Source organism: Neomonachus schauinslandi, chromosome 5 (assembly GCF_002201575.2).
Source record: "Neomonachus schauinslandi chromosome 5, ASM220157v2, whole genome shotgun sequence".
NCBI classification, from domain to species: domain Eukaryota; kingdom Metazoa; phylum Chordata; class Mammalia; order Carnivora; family Phocidae; genus Neomonachus; species Neomonachus schauinslandi.
This window is the reverse complement of record NC_058407.1, coordinates 45,302,212-45,325,282: the sequence shown is the minus strand read 5'-3', so window position 1 is coordinate 45,325,282 and position 23,071 is coordinate 45,302,212. Positions and strand designations below refer to the sequence as shown.

Sequence of the window (23,071 nt, the reverse complement as noted above, 5' to 3'; positions counted from 1 at the left end):
CTCAAATACTATGCTTACTAAATGAAAGAAGCTAGAATCAAAAGGCAATATGCTGCATGATTCCATTTATATGACATTTTGGAAAAGGCAAAAACTATAGGGAAAGAAAACAATCAGTAGTTACCTGGTGGGCTGATTGTTGGGGGAGGAAGGAATTGATTGCAAAGGGGCATGTGAGAATCTGTGAGAGTTGACAAAACTCTTCTTTATCTAATTGTGGTGCCTGGCAATGGTTACCCAACTGCCTGCATCTGTCAAAACTTAAAGAACTATACACTTTTTAAAAAGGGTAAATTTTACCGCATATAAATCATAAAAAGAGAAAAAGAAAAAATTTAACAAATCAAATCCATCATGTACAAAAATAACATGTCATGAACTACCTGGATTTATCCCAAATATACAAGAGTGGTTTAACACTACAAAATTAACTAATATAATCTATTACACTAATAAATTAAAAGAGGAAAAATAAGATGTTTTCCTCAATAATGAAGAAAAAAGATGTGATAAACTTCAACATCCATTCATGCTGAAAATCTCAAACAAGGAATAGGGTGGAAAAACTTTTTATCCAATAAAGGATACCTTCAAAAAACCTAACATCATGTTAAAAGTAAATATCCAAAGCATTCCTTTAAGTTAGGAAACAAAGGTCCACTGATACACTTAGGTTAAAAATTATATTAGAAGGCCAAAAAAGAAAGATCAGAATAAAACTAAACCTATCAATGCTGAATAATATGACTGTTTATGTAGAAAAGTGCAAAAAGAATTCACAGATAAAGTATTAAAATCATTTCAATGAAGCACACTACCAAAATAACTAGTTACCCCATAGAAAAAGAAGAATCTTAGTACTAAATGAAATTTTTAATTCCATTACCTTGACTAGGTTCAGTAGTGTCAGATTTCAGGGAAAGCTGTTTTGTTCCATCCTTAACTTTTTTCAACCGGTTCTTATCCCCTGGTAAAGTCAATTTTTGCCTGAGTGGTTTTAATTCAAATGCCTGAAACGTTTTGACCTGTGTTTTCTCCTCAGGAGCTACTTCTTTACTTGGGTCCTTAGTAATACTGACATTATCAGTGCTTGTTTGGTCCTCAAAGTTGAATGTTTTAGGATCTTCCTGCACATTCTCTTCTTTGCTACTCAAAGCTAGTTTTTCATCTTTATTGATGCATTCTAGTTCCAACTGTATCTGCTTATACTTCAAAAGTAAATCTTCAAAAGTTTCTTCCCCACAGTTTTCACTTTTTGATGAATAGTTTTGTTTTCTTGATGGAGATCTTCCAAAACTTTTGGCTGAACAGCATATTAAGGAAACCAGTTTCCAAAATTTTTCCAGTAAATTTAACAAAAACACATTAAGTTAAAGATGAATTGTCTCCCTTTTTAACTTGTTTTTCAAAAAAGATGAGTTAGTATTTTTAATTACTAAATTACATTTAACATATGTGCTAATGCCCAATTCCACAATCTGCCCATATTTCAAATTTAACAAGTAACCATATAAAACAGTCCACTTAGAAAATCACTGGTGTCGGCTCCCTGCTCGGCAGGGAGTCTGCTTCTCCCTCTCCAACTCCCCCTGCTTGTGTTCCCTCTCTCGCTGTGTCTCTGTCAAATAAATAAATAAAATCTTAAAAAAAAAGGGGGCGCCTGGGTGGCTCAGTCGTTGAGCGTCTGCCTTCGGCTCAGGTCATGATTCCAGGGTCCCGGGATCGAGCCCCACATCGGGCTCCCTGCTCGGCAGGGAGTCTGCTTCTCCCTCTCCAACTCCCCCTGCTTGTGTTCCCTCTCTCGCTGTGTCTCTCTCTGTCAAATAAATAAATAAAATCTTTAAAAAAAAAAAAAGAAAATCACTGGTGTCAGTTATTACCCATAGTACCTACAGGTATTCCACCTACTTAGGTTATGGCAGCATTCCTTCTGTAGTTATCAGAAAAGCCCATAATAAGGTGTATGTTAAAGATTCCTTTGTAAAGGAAGAGAGGAGAAACATAATGGTTTGTCACAGATATGGATAATTTACACTTCAGATAATCAGGAGGAAACATTTCTTCTTTTTAATTAGTTTCTTCTCATGTCTCAAATTAAAAAAAGGAGATTAAAAAAAAGAACACTGACAACTAATAGTTAAAACTAGTTTATAAATAGGAAGCATTTTCTTAAAAACCTAATACATAACAATCTTAAAGCTCAAGTATACTAATACCCAACATATGCACAACTAAAATGAGGGAATTACATTATTAAAAAAAAAAACCTTCCATGGTATTCAAAATGTATCTTATAAACTAATTTGTCTCTGAAGATAGCGGTAACTCTACCAAAATTTTTTTTCTTCTCTAACACAGTGAAACATAGAATATAACTTTTTCCTTGGAAATGGCTACAAAATTCCAAACTATAATTTTTACTCAAAATAATTCACACAGGTAAAAACTGTTACACCTCACTGCTCCAGCCTAGAAATTAACAAGATTTAAAGACAAGTACTTTATGTGGTTTTAATACAATATGTCATTTATGGATCATTTAAACTGGCAAGGATATAACATTACAGTTCCCTAAAGATGGTTCCTCTAACAACTTACAGTACAGTCAACCTCCAGATATCTTAAAATTTCCCTAATGACCAATACAAGAATGGGAATCACCACCAAATATTTTTTTTTTACCACCAGTAATTTTAGAAACTAAACCAGCATTACAACTGAAAATCTTAACAGTTCTGCAACAAAACTGTTTTAGTAAATCTTTGGTTCTGTGATCTAAGCTCTTCAGAGCCAAGTTTCTTCAAACAATATTAGTTTCTCATAACCTGTCTTACTCTTCAACCAAAAAGAATCTGGCTTCTGCTGGCTGAGTTTTTTTTATTTATCCACCATGTTTTCAAACTTTATTTTACCTGACTTCTTTGCAGTTTTGGACACTGCAAACCACTTCTCTCTTGGCTTCTCTAACTCCACACTCCTGATTTCCCTATCTTTTTTTCTCCTTTAAGTCTTCATGACTCCTTTCTAACTCCTGCAATAATGGTGTTCTCCAGTGAGCTCTATTTAGCCTCTTCCACTTTTCCTTTTGAGCATTCTAATGCACTCCCATATGTCTATGTAATACAAGAGAGGTTTGGCCTCATGATACTTGGGGTTTTATCTTCCACAAGCCATTCCCTATTCTGCTGCTGGATTAATCTATCTAGAAGACAAATCTGATCAGATCTGTCCCCTTGTTTAAATCTCATTAAGAATAGAGTCCAAAATACTTACAATGGCACATAATGCCTTCATGATTTGACCTGTACTTCCTTTCCAATATCACATTTCTCCTGTCATCACAATTTATGCATAGCTTTGTATTTAGGTTTTTCTGTTCTTCAAATTGACCCCAGTCCAAAATTCAAATGAACCTCCTTTGTGAAGCCAGAACATTACTTGCTCCCCCATTATATACTCTTTGTACATAAATTCTGTAATTATCCTCATCTACACCTCACTTTTCAATGGAGCCATCCAAAGGCACAACCACAGTGATTAAAAATAAATAAATAAAACTGAAGACCTTAGAAAGATCTGTAGAGAGAAAAGATTCAATACACTAAGAAAAAAGACAGAAAAATGAGGAAAAGCAATTGAGTTACAACTATTAGCTAATCTCTGTCAAGGCTAAATGAAATCTATTTCTGTCTAATATAGGACAACTAGGATGAAACCAACACTTGAAAGATTTAATTTTAAACTAGTTAAGATGCAATCCCTAACTGAAATCTGGTTTAAAAAAAAAGAACTGCGTTTCAACTGCAGGTGAAAATGAAATGACTTTCTACTGATGAGAGACACTGGCCTAATTATGTTAGCTCTCATCAGATTAGAAAGTTTAAAACAGTAGTCAACCAAAGGAAACATACGCTAAGAGGGACTGACAAAGTGTCTATCACTAAGAAAAATTTAAATGAATGAGAATGAAAATATGTGCCACATTGGAATCTGGTTCATTTTTTTTTCTTTAAAGCTGCACCGAGGGGCGCCTGGGTGGCTCAGTCATTAAGCGTCTGCCTTCGGCTCTGGTCATGATCCCAGGGTCCTGGGATCGAGCCCCGCATCGGGCTCCCTGCTCAGCGGGAAGCCTGCTTCTCCCTCTCCCACTCCCCCTGCTTGTGTTCCTGCTCTCACTATCTCTCACTATCTCTCTCTGTCAAACAAATAAATAAAATCTTTAAAAAAAAAAAAAAAAAGCTGCACCTAGCATACCTTAATCATTACAGAAAAATAAGTCAAAAAAAAAAAACACTTGTACTCATGCTACTTCATTTCTAGATTATGAAAATGAGCCACATTATATCCCTTATTCTTTCTTTCTTTTTTTTTTTGGAAACTCTACCCCAACATGAGGCTCAAACTCACAACCCCAAGATCAAGAGTCACATGCCCTACTGACTGAGCCAGCCAGGTGTCCCATAACCCTTATTCTTTCTTAATGTAATTATTTATAAAATAAAAATGTCATTATTATTAGTGCACAGTGGATGTGAATAATCCTGAATACAGTCTTGGTATTAAGAAATCTGAATTAATAAAATTTTGTATTACAAATTTTGTTTGCTCACATTATATGAGTAGCTGAAAACTATGTTTTCCTTCACAAATTCTTAAAAAGAATACCACCTCTAGGATGGATTAATGATACTTCATGAGGAAAACAATGAGCAGAGAGGATCAAAACAAGCTCCTTTTCTTAAGTGCAGCATCTGTGAAAAAAAGAAAAACAGCAAGACAGCTCATTTCTGCTAAGTTACTACGGAAATCAAACTGGATATATTCCTGTACTTTCTTCACATCATATGCCTGTTTATTAAGAGAAATATATAAGCTTAACAATTAATAAAGGTATATATGGCAAAGGCCAAATTGGTATTGAATGAATGGACAGAAAGAAGGCAAAGGCAGGAGCTGGGCAAGTCCCCTCATCACCACTTTCTCTAATACAGATTAAATGAAAAAATTCTGTGCTCCCACAGTACTTTTTACATACCTCAGTATGAACTTTTCATATTAAACTCTATTTATTCATACATGTCTCTCCAACACAAATTCTAAGTTTCCTCTTTTATATTCTTAAAAAACATACATGTGCTGAAGCAGCCTGTTTTTAGATTTAGAATCAACAACTAACAATTCCTTCGTTAAAAAAAATATCTTGGGCAGAGTTCTTTTTTTTTTGAAAGAACATCCTCTGTCTTTTTAAAAGTTAAATCCCTGCATGATTTTCTTTGAAACAATCCTAGGTGCTCCTAACCCAACTTCTGGTTGCAAAAATAAGTTTTTTCAGGGCACTAGCACCAGAAGCTGCTACTTTGTACCTAAACTTAACATTTCTTGCCCCTTTATTTTCGGACATCTGGGAAAGACCAGTGGATCCTAAGTATTCTATAAAAATAATGTTGAGTGTCTTCCAAACAAATGTCATTTCATGTAAGTTTCATATATAATAGGTTAAAAAATCATTATACCATAAAACTTACAACCAGTAATAATTGTAATTAGTAAACGATTTTTATGCAGTTATCATGAAATAAAACCTAGGTCTACAAACCCATCATAAACTAGCAAACCTTCAGATGACTGATTCCCCACTATAAATCTTTTTTTTTTTTTTTTAAAGATTTTATTTATTTCACAGAGACAGAGATAGCGAGAGCAGGAACACAAGCAGCGGGAGTGGGAGAGGGAGAGCAGGCTTCCCGCCGAGGAGGGAACCCGATGTGGGACTCGATCCCAGGACCCTGGGATCATGACCTGAGCCGAAGGCAGACGCTTAACGACTGAGCCACCCAGGCGCCCTCCCCACTATAAATCTTAAGTAAACCTAAGAATGTTACAGATAATGGAATTAGAGGGAACAAAAATCAGGTATTTTGCTATTTTCCTTTTCAACCTCCCCATAATCTCCACCTCCCATACACCCCATGGCATTCAATATATTAAAATTAAAATACTGTTTATCATTCTCTCTCTAACTTACATTTGTCAGCACTGAGTTACGAAATGTCCAAAAACTGAACATAAATGGAGAAGGAGGTAAAGTTTTACAGAAAGTTGTATGAATTCAAAACCTCTAAATTAATAGACTTGGTAAAGATACGGGTCTTCCCCCCACCCACACACACACTTTAAAAGGCAGCATGTGTAAAAATAAATCAGGAAAGGTAAAAGCAGAATCCCAAATAAGAACTATAGCATTATGCAGAATGGAACTTCACAATTTTCAATGTCAGAGTTCAATACTGTATAAGCAACAGTATTCCCCAAATTGTTTATGACTCTTTTTTCTCCTTCTAACAATCTAAGTCAACCTCATATAAAAACAAAGTTCTTATACCAGCGAAAGTGAATGCGAATGAAACCTGGGTTTCTGATGTACTACTACAAATATGATGTACTATTCCAAATCTGATTTCACGAACTTGGCCCCAATCCATAATACGTTAATGTTAAAAAGCCATATACCCAATAAAGCAACCTTAAGAAACAGGTCTGTATAGTGTGACACATTGAGACTACCAAAGAACAACTTAGTTTAAGTATACTGACACAGTGACAAATAAGCGGTTCTGATGGTTCAGAAAAGTTACTCATCTCAAAGACCTAATAATGCCGCTAAAGCGAACTTTAGTTAAGTGACACACCCAGGGCTGACCGCCACGTTAAGGATACAACTCTTCCGAGGTGGAGAGGGCTCTCGCCAGCTCTGACTGCTGCTGAATCCGGATCCTGCTCCTCCTCCCAGAGGAGGTCTGCCCCCCGGCTTGCCTCCTCGCTCACCCCCTCCTCGCCCCCGACTCCAGCGACTTCCACCCCGGTAAGGCCTGCCTCGAAAGCGGAAACGGTCCAAGGCGATGTGGCTCCGCTCCCAAAAGGACGGCCGGGGGCTGCTTTCGGACAGTGAGCTCGAAGGCATCCGTACGGAGGGCGGGTGAGACCGGAACGGCTCTTTGGGTCGGTAGCTGCTGTGTCCCCTGAGGTGGCCCCGCTCCGACGCGTGCCGCGAGCGTGAGAAATTCCTCAACTGCTGCTGAGAAGAAGACGACGACGACGAGGAGCCACCGCCTCCGCCAGATCCACCGCCCCGGGCCGGGTGAGGAGGCCTTCGCCGCGGATACGGCAACAGCCCGCCGCCACTGCTGCTGCTGCTGCTCCGGCTCCGTATCTGGCTGTTGTTATCGTCGTCGCTGATTTCCCCATCTTCTAGCTCCCCTTCTTCCTTGGGCGAGAGGCCACTGGAGGCCGGGGCCGGAATATCTGCGGTCGCCATCCCGGGAGCAGCGCCTTCCACACAACCTTAGCCCTCCGTCCGGGGATCCGCCCGACAACTGCCTTCCTCCTCGGTTCCCTTCTTTTCTAACGGACCCGGTCGGTGCGGCCTTACCCTACTCGGACACCTAGCGGGCTTTGCTCCCCAACTTCCCCGCACCCCAGCTCTTTCTCGCCGGACCGTCACAACCCAGTTCCCTTCCCTAGCGCCCCCTTGCTCCTCCGCGATCGGGGCTCTTCCGCCTCGCGAGAAAGGGGCTCTGGAAGTGGCTCTGCCCGTGACGTCACTTCCTGCGGCACGCAGGAAACAAGGCGTCCAGTTCACGCGATAATAATTAGGACGACGCGATTCTTAGTGGGACTTGTAGTCTTTCTTTTCTGTCTTCGGGTTTGTCCTTCCAACCTCTATCTCACACCCACCCCGGACTCCGGATTGGGATATCTGGGTGCGTGGCGGGGTGGGCGGGCCCGTTCTTAATCTTGGCCGCAGGAGTTTCATAGTGATAGGGGGAGGGGGAGAGACACCTTTTTAATTGCTCCGAGGACTGCTGCCAAAGAGACGGAGTAGCCCTACTCCCTTTTGGGGGCCCGGAGGGGGCGGCTTGTGTCCGCCATGTTGGTGAAGGTAAACGTAGGCGACCGGAGCTCCGGGACTGTCTGCTTTGCTGGCTCAAGTCCGCCATATTAATAAAGAGACAGGGAAGGTTGACACCCCCCCCCCCACCCCCCAGTATACAAACCCGTTTTTCCCACTCCGCATCCACGACTCCTCTCGGTGGGCCCGTCCCCTGCCTCGATTGCCTAGCCTTTGCCCGGAGGAAGCGTAGCAGCCAGCGCCTCAGAACAGGCTTAAGACAGCACCGAATGAGGGGGAAAGGGAAATGCCGACCAATTGCGCCGCGGCGGGCTGTGCTACTACCTACAACAAGCACATTAACATCAGCTTCCACAGGTAACATGGGCAGGGAGAGGGGGTGACGGAAACGGGAGCTCCTAGATTGAGTGTCGCTTGTGTGGAAGGCAAGAGGATTCTACTAATTCTAATGACTTCACTACCTAGCTAGTAGCAGGGAAGCATCAGTTCTGCCCTTTGTGTGTGTTTCTCAAATCTGTCCAATTTTTTTCTTCTTCGGGGAAGATTAACTCACTTTGTAAAAGAAATCCAAGTTCTGTATGGTGGTTACTCCTTAGAGAAAAAGTAAAAGAATATCTTAATTTTGTTTTAATGTTAGACTGGCTCTTGACATGAATGATCCCTTAAAAGGAAGCGAAACCTTCCTATTCAAGTCAGCAATCCCTTAAAAGCCTGCTGTGCTCCCATTAAAATTAGGAAATTCTCACTAGCTAAATTGACATGGGAAGCATTTAGATTTCTGATAATCACAAACAGTTACTGCGGAGGAGTTGAGTCATCATTGATATCCGTGGAATTAAGAGATGTTAATGAAAGTGCAAAAGATAAGCTTTCTGTTCTTACCGGAATAGAGTAATGAAGAGAACTTAGGTTTTGTTTTCCCTCCGTTTGCTGGAAGAGCAATCAAAAGTCTTTAGTTCTGTCAAGTCAGAACTCTTGAAAACATTGTGAACACTGCATGAAATATAGTTAAGTACTCGGTAAATGTTTACCTTCTGTGCAAGTGCCTGCCATGTGCCTGAAGAAAAGAAGCATTGAAAAAAGAGTTAGGGTGCCTGGGTGGCTCAGTTGGTTAAGCGACTGCCTTCGGCTCAGGTCCTGCTCCTGGAGTCCCAGGATCGAGTCCCACATCGGGCTCCCTGCTCGGCGGGGAGTCTGCTTCTCCCTCTAACCCTACCCCCTCTTGCGCTCTCTCTCTCACTCTCTCTCTCTCAAATAAATAAATCTTTAAAAAAAAGAAAAAAGTTATGTGCAAATAGTTCTGATTTTATATATCTCACAACTTAGTACGAACTTAGAATGTGGAAAATTATATCCTTGACCCTTTCCTTACTAATTACTAAGTGACCTCTTATTAAAAACTGCTACTTAAAAAAAAAATCCTTGTGATGTTTGTTTTTCAGATATTTCATGGAAATGTAGTGCTTCGTTCATTGATCCATCAATTATTTGCCTGACATTGTGCTAGCGATCCAGGAAATTTTTTTTTTTTAAAGATTTATTTATTTATTTGAGAGAGAGGGAGCGCTCTAGCACGCATGAACTGGGGAGGGTAAGGGAGAAGAAGACTGAGCAGACCCCCCCCCCCCCCCGCCAGGAGCGCCGTTCTGTGTTGGATCTCACTTCCCTGAGATCATGACCTGAGTCAAAATCTAGAATCTGGGGCTTAACCTGCTGAGCCACGCAGGGGCCCTCCCACCCTCCACCCCTGGAAAACTCTTACACTCCTTGAATTTAGTAGGTAGTGAGAAAGACATAGATAATTATGGTTAAGTGTCACAGAAGAGATGTTCGGGATACCTAACTTAGCCTTGTAAAGTCAAAGAACATTTCTCAAAGGATGTGAAATTTCAGATGATACCAAAGGATGACATAGATTTAGTCCTGTATGCTACTTTACAGATTCTCTCTTTTATCCAATGAGTATTTGAGAAAACATGAAGGTTTTTAAAAGAAAGGCATGATTAGATTTGCATATTAAAAAGCCCTCTGGCTGCAGTGTGGAGAATTAATGGTGTTACTTAAAGTTTTGGTCAAGCATCAAGAGATGAATTTGATGAGAAACAAGCTTATTACACAATATTAATTTACCTACTATTTCTTTCACAGGGAGATTCTGCAGTGTCAACTGAGCTAAACAATGTACTTCATTGCTGGCACAATCAGCACTAGATTAGAAGAGGTGAGAGTAGGGAAAAAACAGAAACTTGGAGTAAAACAAGGGAGAGTCCACCAGTAACCTAGACTAGAGTGATACTGACAGATGGAAAGAAGTAAACAGATTTAAGAAATGTTTGAGTAGAAACTACTGTATGGTAATTTGATGAGGAAGATGAGGGAGAGGGAGGAGTCAAAGGCACCGATAATCTTGAATGTTTAAGAGATACACAGTGGTACAGTAATATGCGTACTTGAGGGCGCCTGGGTGGCTCAGTTGGTTAAGCGACTGCCTTCGGCTCAGGTCATGATCCCGGAGTCCTGGGATCGAGCCCCACATCGGGCTCCCCCTTCTCTGTGGGGAGCCTGCTTCTCTCTCTGCCTCTGCCTGCCACTCCCCCTGCTTGTGCTCATTCTCTCTCTCTCTGTCAAATAAATAAATAAAATCTTTAAAAAAAAAAAATATGCGTACTTGACCATTTACCTCCTATCAAATTAACCTTTTCATGGAAATTTAGATCTTAACATTATAATAAATTACATTCCTATTACATAAATACAATGTTTGACTAACTTCTTTCCTAGGATGTTGATAGACTCTTTATCCCGGTGTACAACTTAGGTTCCCTAAACTCAACTATCTCCATTTTTCTTATCTCTTAGCTGACTCCAGTCTAAGTCCCCCAATAATCTTCTGAAACTGCTCTTGCTACGCTTAGTTATCACTCTTGTATTTCTTTTTCATGGCATGTCTTCATTTCCTCCTTGAAACACTCCACTTTTGAATTATTTGACACTAATTTTGTGCTTTTCATCTTCTTTGACCGGTCGATCTTCAGTTTTCTCTGACAGCCTCTTCCTTTCTCTGCCCTCTGGCTTAGGTCTTCCCACTCTTATCACAATGATTTCAGCTGTTCCTGTGGTCTCAGTTAACTCGTTGGTGTCTCAGTATTTCCCTTGTCTCTCTTCGGTTGCTCAGGTTCAACATATCAAAATTTTTACATTAATCAACTTGCTCTTACCACCCCTCCCCATTCCCTTTCTCAGTAAATAAAAACACCATCCATCCCAAAAGTGGGAGGTCATCCTCCCTTGACTTCTCCCCTATTTCCTCTTGATTGGATTATTACAACAGCCTCTTAAATGGTTCACTGCTTCCATTCATGCACTCCTAACCTCTCTTCTATAATCAATGGTGTGTTGCTAAAGTTTTAACAACAGGATCTCCAGGGAAAGGGGAAAGCACCGATTTGTAGCGTTTGCCCAGTTTCCATGGTATAAATACTCTACCATGGCTGGTTTCAAGTTAATTGATTTGACATCGCTAATCATAGAGTCGGGAAGAAATGTGCAGTACCACACACAGAATAGACAATTTTAAGAATATAGATAATAGTAATTAAGAAATGATGGGTTTCAGTATTTATTACCTTTGTTCTTCATTTAAATTCAAATGTACATAATTTTTAATAATGGCTGTGTTTAAGAGCTAGTTAAAACATTTTATGTTGGGCGCCTGGGTGGCTCAGTCGTTAAGCATCTATCTGCCTTTGGCTCAGGTCATGATCCCAGTGTCCTGGGATCGAGCCCCGAATCAGGCTCCCTGCTCTGCAGGAAGCCTGCTCCCCCCTCCCACTCCCCCTGCTTGTGTTCCCTCTCTCAGTGTCTCTCTCTGTCAAATAAATAAATAAAATCTTTAAAAAAAATTTTTTTATGTTAATAATCAGCTCTCTAAATTAGGCCTTTTAATGGCCTACTGATGCCATTTTTGGATAAGAGTTCAAAATTACTCTTTAACTTAGAAGGCCCTGCAGCATCATTTCATATCATAACACTCTTCCCTGTCCCCGAGATACATAACACTCTTCACTACTCCCATCCTACCTTCTCTATGTAATGCCTACTCTCTTAAAACCTCCTGACTAGATTAGCTCTTCCTGTTTTATGGTTCCCTGTCACCCTATACTTAACCTTTGATAACACTCATGGCACCTGTAATTACTTTTATATTAATAAATAGTCTTTATTTAGTATTTACTGTGTACTGTGCACTGGGTGAATTATTTACTTACATTACCTCATTTAATCCCTGGAACTATACTAGGTACCATTATTACTCCACTGTATAGATGATAAAACTGAAGCCTAAAAAAGCTAAACAATTTGCCTAACATCATTCAGGTATTACACAGAAGGAACCAGGATTGGCACCTTGATTTGACTCCAGAGACAATGTTCTCAGCCACACTCTTTTAATGCATCAAGCCATTTGATTCTCTGCCCTTCCCATTACAGTATATCCTCATGTAAAAAGTAGATCCCATAAAGGTAGGTCAGTTTTGTTTACCACTATGTCTTCAGTGCCTAGGACACTCTTGTAATATAAAAGGCATTCAGCTATTAATACTCAAGCAAAATAGCATTATTTAAGACACTGATTTTCCAAAACATCTAATGTTTCTGAAACCTTGGTTCTATTACTGGTAGACAAGATATATCCATCAGTTACCACCATGTTAATTTTTTAATATTTGCAGGAGGATTTATTATTACTTAAATTCAGCTTCTGGGCTACATCTCCCACCCTTTGAATATGCTGAGAAAAATCCAAACTCATGAAAAACATAAGGTTAATGCTGTATAAAAGAATTGTCTAAAATCAAATATAAAATGGTTATTTTTATTCTATTTCAATACGTAATTAAACATTAGTAATGCCAAACTAATCCCATTAGTTTGTTCATTCATTGCTTCACTGAGAAAGTTCATTGAGCGCATAATTCACAGGATGAAGTAGTGAAAAACATTGCTCCTAACGAGGAGAAACAAGATCTAGGGGTAGGAATAGAAAAGTAAACAATTAGAATACAATGATATTCTATATAATATACAAACATCTAGCCCAGTCCATGGAATTTCCTTAGGTATATGGGATTCCTAAATTGAATCTTAAAATAAGGAAAATTGGCTCAAGTTAAGGTTCAATTAGGCATTGGTTTCATAATTAGGGAGCTAGTTTTAACAAGAGCTAGGACGCCTGGCTGGCTCAATTAGTAGAGCATGCGACTCTTGATCTTGGGGTCTTGAGTTCAAGCCCCACGTTGGGCGTGGAGCCTATTTAAAAAAAAAATAGTTTTCGATGGACATTGAGGACATTTTGATGTGTTGTGGCGAGCGCTGGGTGTTGTGTAAGACTGATGAATCACAGGGGCGCCTGGGTGGCTCAGTTGGTTGAGCGACTGCCTTCGGCTCAGGTCATGATCCTGGAGTCCCGGGATCGAGTCCCGCATCGGGCTCCCTGCTCGGCGGGGAGTCTGCTTCTCCCTCTGACCCTCCTCCCTCTCATGCTCTCTGTCTCTCATTCTCTCTCTCTCAAATAAAAAAAAAAAAAAATTTATTCTCTCTCAAATAAAAAAATAAAAAAAAAAGACTGATGAATCACAGACCTGTACCCCTGAAACAAATAATATATTACGTGTTAATTAAAAAAATAAAAAATAGGGGCGCCTGGGTGGCTCAGTCGTTAAGCATCTGCCTTCAGCTCAGGTCATGATCCCGGGGTCCTGGGATCAGGCCCCGCATCAGGCTCCCTGCTTCACAGGAAGCCTCCTTCTCTCTCCCACTCCGCCTGCTTCTGTTCGTTCCCTCTCTCGCTGTGTCTCTCTCTGTCAAATTAATTAATTAAAAAATTTTTTTAAAAATAAAAAATCTAAAAAAAGTCTCTGCAAAGTTTTCTACAAAGCTAAAAAAATTAAAAGGTTGAAAAACAGTATCTGACAGTCTTCATATATCTGAAGATTCTTACAGTAATGATAATACAATGATACTTATTTGTTCTGCACCTTTATTGAGGCCCAAACAAGAAATGTGCTTGTAAGCCAAAGCTTGACTTTTAGCTGAGGCCATAGGAAACATCCAAACCATTAAATACTGGAACAGAGATCTTTGAAATGAGAATACATTATTATTAACAGGTAAAGGCTAGGCAGAGTAGATAAATCCTCCATCAGAGGTTTCTAATGAAATAGAAAAAACTTACATACATGAAAACATGAACTGTAGAGTGACATACAAATGTTAATATTTTCAGATTAGGGTATGTTTAGGTGGTGTGATAGGGACAGGAGATGGGAGGGTGCCTACCAGTTAATCTGGTTTTTCATTTTTTTGTGCCCCTCACTGCTGGTAATATGAGCAAACCTACTGTATCTGATCTAGCCAAAGCTGTTGTTACCTAGTAAAGCTTCACTTGGGTGTTTCTGAGCCATATGATCTTTTAACATGATTTTAATGGTTCTTTTTAAACATGAGTTAGTTCATAATTAATACTTAAAGGATAAAGTAATCAAACTAAAGAAGAGCTCAACTCAAACTTAATACATGTGAATGTTGATTTCTTATGTTTTCAAGTCAGCATACTTACCACTAGAATTTTGGGGCAGTCCCTTATATTTTTCTCTTCCTTAACAGGTATACACTGGTACATATCAGTATATTTTGTATTTAAGATAAATATGAAAGGAATAACATTCGTGCTGGGCTTGTCAGCAGCATTTTACACTTTGTAATAATTATGCTTTCTACTACACTACATAGCTTAAGAGTTCATTTTTTAAAAATATGTGCAGTTTACATGGAATTAATACAGTGAATTGTTAATTTATATATTGTTTCATATCAATTAAGCAAACCAATTTGCTTAATTGATATGAACAGTTGAGCCCCTACTGTTTGCAAGGCACTGTGCTAAAATAGATGATATAATGATCCTTCACCTTAAGAAACTTACAATCTACTTTTATTTCACTGGAAATTTATTAAAGTGGAAAAACTACAAAAGAATGTGTTAATTGTCACAGTGAAGGAACACAGAGGAAGGAATACCAGAATCTGTCTAGGTTTTCCCTGATAAAATTTAATCTGCAGATTTTTGATTTGTCTTGACCATGTACATACATCAGGAGATCATAGCATTGTGAATTACTCGTGCTTATAATGGTTTTACATAACCTTGATCTAGATCAGTATAGTCTTGTTTATTTTTACTGCCCATGTTAAGAACTAGGTTGGGAAGAAAGGTCTCTTTAAAACCCTGAAAATTAAAAGCACTTAAGTCAGTTTTTCATTAATTTTTTTGCAACTTATAAAAAATAGCATGAATTGGTTTTTGTTCCAGTGTCTGGATATTAAAATTTTGTATGTAGATGGAAGGCACTTTAAATCATCATCTTTTAAAATTTCTTTTAACCATTAAGGTGCAACCAGAAGTGTGATTGCTGGAATATGAGTTGCCTTTTTTTTCTTTTTTTTTTTTTAAAGGTTTCCTTTGGATCCTAAAAGAAGAAAAGAATGGGTTCGCCTGCTTAGGCGCAAAAATTTTGTGCCAGGAAAACACACTTTTCTTTGTTCAAAGCACTTTGAAGCCTCCTGTTTTGACTTAACAGGACAAACTCGACGACTTAAAATGGATGCTGTTCCAACCATTTTTGATTTTTGTACCCATTTAAAGTCTATGGTAGGTAACATTACTTTTCTTTTACCCATTTTTACCATTTTTGGTACCTATTCTTTTTTGTTTACAAATTAGAACAATTCAGAATATATCGGAATTCATATATAATGATATGCCTCAAGAAAGTCATAAAACTTCCTCTTGTGCAGTAAAGGTATAGACTACAATTAGAGCTCAGGTCTCCTGACTCCAGTAGTCTTTCCCCAATCCAAACTGATTTTATATATTGGAATTTTACATTACTTCCAGTTACTATCAATAATTGAACCAATGGTAAAACAGAAATCATGAGTAATGAAACCTCTAGCATCATTCTGCTTTTGATTTTAAGATAACATTCAAAATGTGTGTGAAGAGCTTTAAGAATACCAGAGTTACACCAAAGAATATAAGTTCAGAGGAGGGCATCACAGAAAACTTCATAGAGCTCAGGCATTTAGGCTGGAGTTTGAGCTTGGAGTTTGGAACTCAGGAGCGGGTTCTTAACCTTGCACAGGACAATTACGATCACATGAGGAGAACAAAAGCCAATGGGTTGAGGGTTAAGTAGAAAATAATCAAATGTTAGCAAGTGATATGTAAAAGAAAGGAGAGAATTAGGTACATGATGAATGTATTAAACAATATTTTATCTAGTTGGGAAAAATCTGATCAGAGAGGAAAATTTATTTGTCCACAAATGAATTCCTGTGTTTTTAATAAATGTTGACTCAATAAAAGAAACAAACTTACGAAGTTATGACATAATCTGGGAACTGAAAGTGATTTAATATTATGGGAGTATAAATCAAGATGGTGAATGGCAAAATGGGGTGAGATCCTAAATTGTTAAGTTTGCTATGTAAGGATTTTTTGTCTTTAGATAATGAGGCAAAGAGGAAGTTAGCCAGTTACAGAAACATCAAATCTGTTAGAAAAATTATTCTGGTGGCAGAATATGAATTAGTGAGGCTCAGAATGAGGTGGACATGATTAAAGAATTTTTTAGTATATTCAAGCCAGATATGATAACATGCCTGATGTGGGCAGTAGCATTAAGAATGATGGAGAGGAAAGGATTCATGACAGAGATATTTAGGAGGTAGAATTAATTGGACTTGATGACTAATTGAATAAAAGAGATAAAGAGGAAATAAAGTCCTCAGGGTCTTCAGATTTAGGTATAAAGTTCCTAGCCAGATTTTAAATCCTTGAATGGAAGATGTAACTGTGAACATTTAATAAGTAAATCTATTCAGGAGCTTGATATTTGGAAATAATTTTTTATTAAGTAGAACCCCAGGTTTGAAATATTATCAATTGAAAGAATAGTGTTTACCTAAAGAAGAGATTAAATCAGTATCAGAGATAAACCAAATGTCTAAAAATACATTATATTGGCCTTAGTGAGAAAATTGCAAAAGATTTTTAAAGTCTCCCTAAAATCATACTCAATAACTTGAAAGAGACCTTGGAAGTCCATTGTCTATTTTCAAACAATGTTTCTATCCCTCTGAAGAGAAAAGACAAAACGAAATAAGGTGGCTGGAGCTAATTCAACAAGTTGAGAAACTTGAATCCACGATTACATGAGATGGGCAGCTGATGTTTCCTTTCAAACTTTTAAAATCAGTTTTTAAAAGAGCAGCTTAATTACTTTTGTACAAAACTGGGCAAAATTTACTTATTTGTGATATTCCATAATTTATGTTCAACCCTCTAATTTTATTTGGCTTAGAAACTCAAGTCAAGGAATCTTTTGAAGAAAAACAACAATTGTACCCCAACAGGACCATCTAATTTAAAATCAAACATTAGTAGTCAGCAAGTACTACTTGAACATAGTTATGCTTTTAGGAATCCTATGGAGGCAAAAAAGAGGATAATTAAACTGGAAAAAGAAATAGCAAGCTTAAGAAAGAAAATGAAAACTTGCTTACAAAAAGAACGCAGAGCAACACGAAGATGGATCAAAGCCACTTGCTTGGTGAAGAATCTGGAAGCAAATAACATATTACCTAAAGGCACTTCAGAACACATTTTACCAACTGCCTTAAACAGTCTTCCTTTGGAAGATTTCAAGATTCTTGAACCTGATCAACAAGATAAAACATTACCAATTCTATAAAACATTCCTTTAAGATTAGCCCACAAAGAACTTGATGCCCATCCTTCATTCTATTCAAAGGTAAAGATATTTAAGGAAATTATGCCAAAATTGGGTATTTAATAAAGTTCTACTTGAAGTAACATTATTACTGTATAATTTACGAAGACTAGATTATAAAAAAATGGAAACTTTCTATGAAACTTATATTTGAAAAAGAATGGAAGTGCCTTACATAAGAATTATGTACTTAAAAATTTTGCTAGAAAGTTGTATGTTTGGGCGCCTGGGTGGCTCAGTTGGTTAAGCGACTGCCTTCGGCTCAGGTCATGATCCTGGAGTCCCGGGATCGAGTCCCGCATTGGGCTCCCTGCTCGGCAGGGAGCCTGCTTCTGCCTCTGACCCTCCCCCCTCTCATGTGCTCTCTCTCTCTCATTCTCTCTGTCTCAAATAAATAAATAAAATCTTTAAAAAAAAAAAAAAAAGAAAGTTGTATGTTTGCAAGGTGTTTTGCGTTTTTGTCTTTTAAAACTACTTTTAAAGAACTGTCTATGACAATATGTTTAAGTTCTATTAGAAGGAAAATTTTTTTTCATGTACCAATGTTGGGATATTACATTCTAAATAGGATGCTAAGTAAGAATTAGCCAACATTAAATATGACTTTAAAACTGCTGGGTTTTGTGTTAATTGAATTATTATTGGCACTGTGATTTGGAAATTTTATAGGAAAAAAATCTGAGGTGTACAAGGCAAGTTGTGTTATTTAAACTTTCTGTATTTACTCACCAAAAGTGACAAAAGTCAAGGCCTCCTTCATGAAAATATTAGCTTTTAAGATAGATTATAAAATATTTTGAAAATAATATTTTGAATGTGAAGTACTCTTGAGTCATCCAAGCAAGGTAAGGTCTCAAGTATCTCAGACTAGAAAAACTGGTAGCCAGGGGGCGCCTGGGTGGCTCAGTCATTAAGCATCTGCCTTCGGCTCAGGTCGTGATCCCAGGGTCCTGGGTTCGTGCCCCACATCAGGCTCCCTGCTCAGCAGGAAGCCTGCTTCTCCCTCTCCCACTCCCCCTGCTGTGTTCCCTCTCTCGCTGTGTCTCTCTCTGTCAAATAAATAAATAAAATCTTTTAAAAAAAAAAGAAAAACTGGTAGCCAGTTATATGTTGTGAAATAATGTAGACATTGTGATCTAGCTTTTACCTTAAACAAAAAGATAAATTTATACTAATTTTTTCTCATAATAAAAATATTACATTTTCAATTCCAAAATTGATGCATTAATTAGGCAATGTGATACAAAGTTCCATGTTAGGAATACCTCCTCTACCCCCCCATGTATGTTGATACCAAAACTTGTAAGCTTTTTTTTCTCCCATAAGCCCACATTAGGATTTAATCACAGAAAAGTACCTACCATATTATATCTTCACAACTTATAACTTAAAATGGAATCAATTTATTGTACATATCAGCTTGCTTTTATCTCCTTTTTTAGCAACTGTACTGCATAAGGGAAGTGAAATGTATTTTCTATAAAAATACATGTGTCTGATAAAGTTATGAAAATGCTAATTATTTTACAAAATAGAATATGAGAACTATGATAGCTGCCACTTGAACTAAATATCACCAGATAAATTTTTAATTTTAGTAAGAATCCTTTCCTTCAAACAACTTTGGGCAAATCACATTAAATTTATTAATGTGTAATCAAGTTATTCAGTCTTAGTGTAAGCTTCTGACACTACCATATGAAAGTAGCATGCATATACCTAACCGTAATTGTTATAATTTTTCCTGTAGGTAATGGCTATTTTATTTTATAAAGTAATTTTGGGGACGGAGTTGGGTTGGGTTTTGTTTTGGTTTGGTTTGGTTTTGGTGACATTTGCTTGGATTGTAGCAATAGTCTTTTTACAGTATTAGCACCCTTTCTTTCAGTAAGGAATGGCTCCCAAGCAACTAGATTTACAAAGGCAAAGGTAAGAAAAGTCTATGTTGGTTATCATGAGGCACTTAAAAATCTATGAAAATCCTTTTGTGAATATTATAAACCTTGTTAGTCATTTTATCTTAAATATTGGACACAGCTCCTTGAAATTGTCATTCCATGTTTTTTTTTCTAATATGGTTTCAAATATCTCTTCACTTACTGAACATAGCTTTATACCTCAAAATAAGCTGGGCAAATAATCATCTAAACATAAACTGTGTTTTCCAAGTATAAACTCTCATGTGGTTCATCACCACTCCCCAATATAAAACAAAATACTGATTAATGCAGGCTAGTTCCCATCTACAATTTTATTTTGATATCCATATAACATTTTAAAAATCACAAAAATAAAACAAAATACAAGCTTTTGGCAAAGTTAACTAGACTTCATTATTATTTGAGACTACTGAATAAACTACCACTCAGTAATTTTAAAGTACATTTTTTTTGGTGTTTTCTCCATGTCATTTTCATGTTACTGTCCTGATAACATGCTCCAAATTCTCCCTGCATCAGGTTGTTGGATTAACATTCATACATCTGTCTACCTTAAAACTAGTCTCATTCATAGAGAAAAACCTAAATCTTTTTAAATCCTGTTTTCAGTTGTTGATAAACTTATCACTTTGACCATCTACCATAAAAATAATCAAAATTAGAATTGGGCGCCTGGGTGGCTCAGTTGGTTAAGCGACTGCCTTCAGCTCAGGTCATGATCCTGGAGTCCCAGGATCAAGTCCTGCATCGGGCTCCCTGCTCAGCAGGGAGTCTGCTTCTCCCTCTGACCCTCCCCCCTCTCACGCTCTCTCTCTCTCTCAAATAAATAAATAAATCTTTTAAAAAAAATAAAAATTAGAATAGCTCTTTTTCTTTTGCTGGACCCAACACATATCCTCTGTTCATTCTATGTCTATTATTCATTCTCTGCTTGCTAGGCACTAACCTCTATGAAGAACCAGCCAAAGGCTAATGACTTGATGCAAAGATGACATGATTATAGATGCCCTTAAGTTCCTCAAAAGTCTTCTGAGAGAAAAAAATATATTTGTAAACAATATGATAAATGCTATAAAAGAAATCTATGTGAAGTGCTTTGGTAAATGCTGTTGAATTGGAATTTAATAAGCATATAAACTTTAGATCTTTTTCCAAAAAACTTTTCCCTTGAAAAAAACAGATTTCTTCTTACGACTTACCAAAGGAGACAGAAGGACATCAGAATTGACCTGAATTATATACAGTGTTCTTTTAATGAGTTGTAAGACATTTTTCCCCTTGAAAATGAACACTGAACAAATTAGTTGTTAATGGTATCATTTTAACAGGAAAACATAACTAAATAAACTACTGTATCAAAGCCAAGTACTCAAGGTTATTTGACATTTGATATTTTTATAAAATAACAAATTCTACTAACAGATTTTTACAAATAATTTAGCTCAGAGTCTTAAGGTTAACAAAGCACTATGGCATCCATTTGATCTCTTGTTCTTTACAAATATTCTGTGTGATAGGTGGCGTTATCTCCAATTTACAGATGAAGAGATCCTTGTTAATGTTATTTATTTATTTATTTAGATGTTTGATATGTGCCAACTGGCACAAAGGATAGAAATGCCAGCAATCTAGGAAGTTCAATCCTAGATTGAACAATGGTCTTCAGCCTTCAAATCCTCTGCTCTGCCCTCCACATTGCAATCCGTTATCCAACATATGAATCATGTTATTAAAGTAGGACAAGTCATCTGTTTCAAAAAACTAAAATAAAAAATTTTATATATGTGTATAGTTAAGATAATCTATGAAGTCACTGTAGATCTTTTCTACGTAGACTTTATATAATGTTGGTATTTTATCTCATTTCTCAATGTTAGAATATGGGTAAATTTTAATTTTGGTATAATAGAGAAAATAGTTCATCTTTATGCCAGAATATGGGATTCTGTAGGTATTTAGACAGTAGGAAACTTTCTAAAAATAATGATTTTATAATGTGTATTAAACAAATATTATATTCCGAGTATGTTATTAAAAACTTTTTTACAAGGAAATTACTGTCATGACTATTTTACAAAATGTACATGAATATCTCTGCGGAAGTCCTTGCCCTACATGGACCCCCTAAAATATTTCTGTAGAAGTCCTTGACCCTAAATTGAAGCAAACTGTAAACAAAATAAAGATATGTAAAGCCTAGAAGAGGAATTCTCATTTTTATTTTCATTGCTCAAGTTATACCTAAGCATACATTATAGTTTATTTGCACTGGGTTTTTGTTGTTGTTGTTGTTTAAGATTTTATTTATTTATTTGAGAGAGAGCACAAGAGCATGAGCTGGGGTGGGGGGATGAAGAGCAGAGGGAGCGGGCCAAGCACTGAGCACAGAGCCCGGTGCGCTGAGCACAGAGGACCCAGAGGTCATGACCTGAACTGAAATCAGGAGTTGGACGCCTAACTGAGCCACCCAGGTGCCACTGCACTGTTTTATACTGGTTATGGGATCTAAACCAGATATATAAAGGGCTATAAAAATTCTCTGTCTATCCTGACAATAGAGGCTCACACAAAGATTTATTTGTAAATATGATTACCAAAGCATGATTTTAATAACAAAAAAGGAAATAAGATGTGATTATTTTATTTTTTTTAAAGATTTTATTTATTTATTTGACAGAGAGCGAGCACAAGCAGAGGGAGCAGTAGAGGGAGAGGGAGAAGCAGGTTCCAGGCTAAGCTGGGAGCCTAATGTGGGGCTCCATCCTAGAATCCTGGGATCATGACCCAAGCCAAAAGCAGACACAACGACTGAGCCACCCAGGTGCCCCAAAAGATGTGATTTTTTTTAAATTCATTTTTTACTTGATACTTTAATCCAAAAAATACTACATTGATATTCACTAAAAGACACTGAGCAAACTAGGATGAACCAGACAGACAAGGTCCCTGCCCTCAAGACTACTGGAAGTAAATACTCCATTTGTTTATTCCTGCTCCCTACTCTCTTCCTAATGTCCTTTAGAATGAGTTGAATCTAATATAAGCAATTAGTCTTCAGATTGCTGCTTAGGCTTTTAAAATTTGTGCTCCAAAAGTTGAAAAAGAAAAACTTTAGTTTAATATCTAGAAAGAGATGTATGATGCCTGGGTGGCTCTGTCAGTTAAGCAATTGCCTTCACCTCTGGTCATGATCTCAGGGTCCTGGGCTCCCTGGACTCCCTGCTCAGTGGAGAGTCTGCTTCTCTCCTGCCCCTACCCCCAACTTGTGCTTGCTCACACTCTCTCTCAAATGGATAAAATCCTTAAAAAAAAGAAAGAAAGAAAGAAAGAAAGAAAGAAAGAAAGAAAGAAAGAAAGAAAGAAAGAAA

The 23,071-nt window shown here is 37.5% G+C and overlaps 2 protein-coding genes across 2 annotated transcripts in view; one reads left to right on the top strand and one right to left on the bottom strand.

Moving 5' to 3' along the window:
- Positions 1 to 7,585, bottom strand: part of ZFC3H1 (zinc finger C3H1-type containing) — a 52,123-nt gene extending 44,538 nt beyond the window's left edge. The window contains exons 1-2 of the mRNA XM_021678658.2: positions 6,718 to 7,585; positions 887 to 1,303 (exon numbers count right to left, since the gene is read on the bottom strand). Of these exons, the coding sequence (XP_021534333.1) occupies positions 887 to 1,303; positions 6,718 to 7,315 (1,015 nt within the window). The 5' untranslated portion in view covers positions 7,316 to 7,585. The remainder of the gene's footprint in view (positions 1 to 886; positions 1,304 to 6,717) is intronic.
- A 241-nt stretch (positions 7,586 to 7,826) lies between these two features.
- On the top strand, positions 7,827 to 17,999 carry THAP2 (THAP domain containing 2). The gene is made up of 3 exons (XM_021678656.2): positions 7,827 to 8,266; positions 15,425 to 15,620; positions 17,335 to 17,999. Exons 1-3 carry the CDS (start codon positions 8,196 to 8,198, stop codon positions 17,722 to 17,724), a joined length of 657 nt encoding a protein of 218 aa, XP_021534331.1. The 5' UTR covers positions 7,827 to 8,195; the 3' UTR covers positions 17,725 to 17,999.
- Positions 18,000 to 23,071: the final 5,072 nt, after the last annotated feature.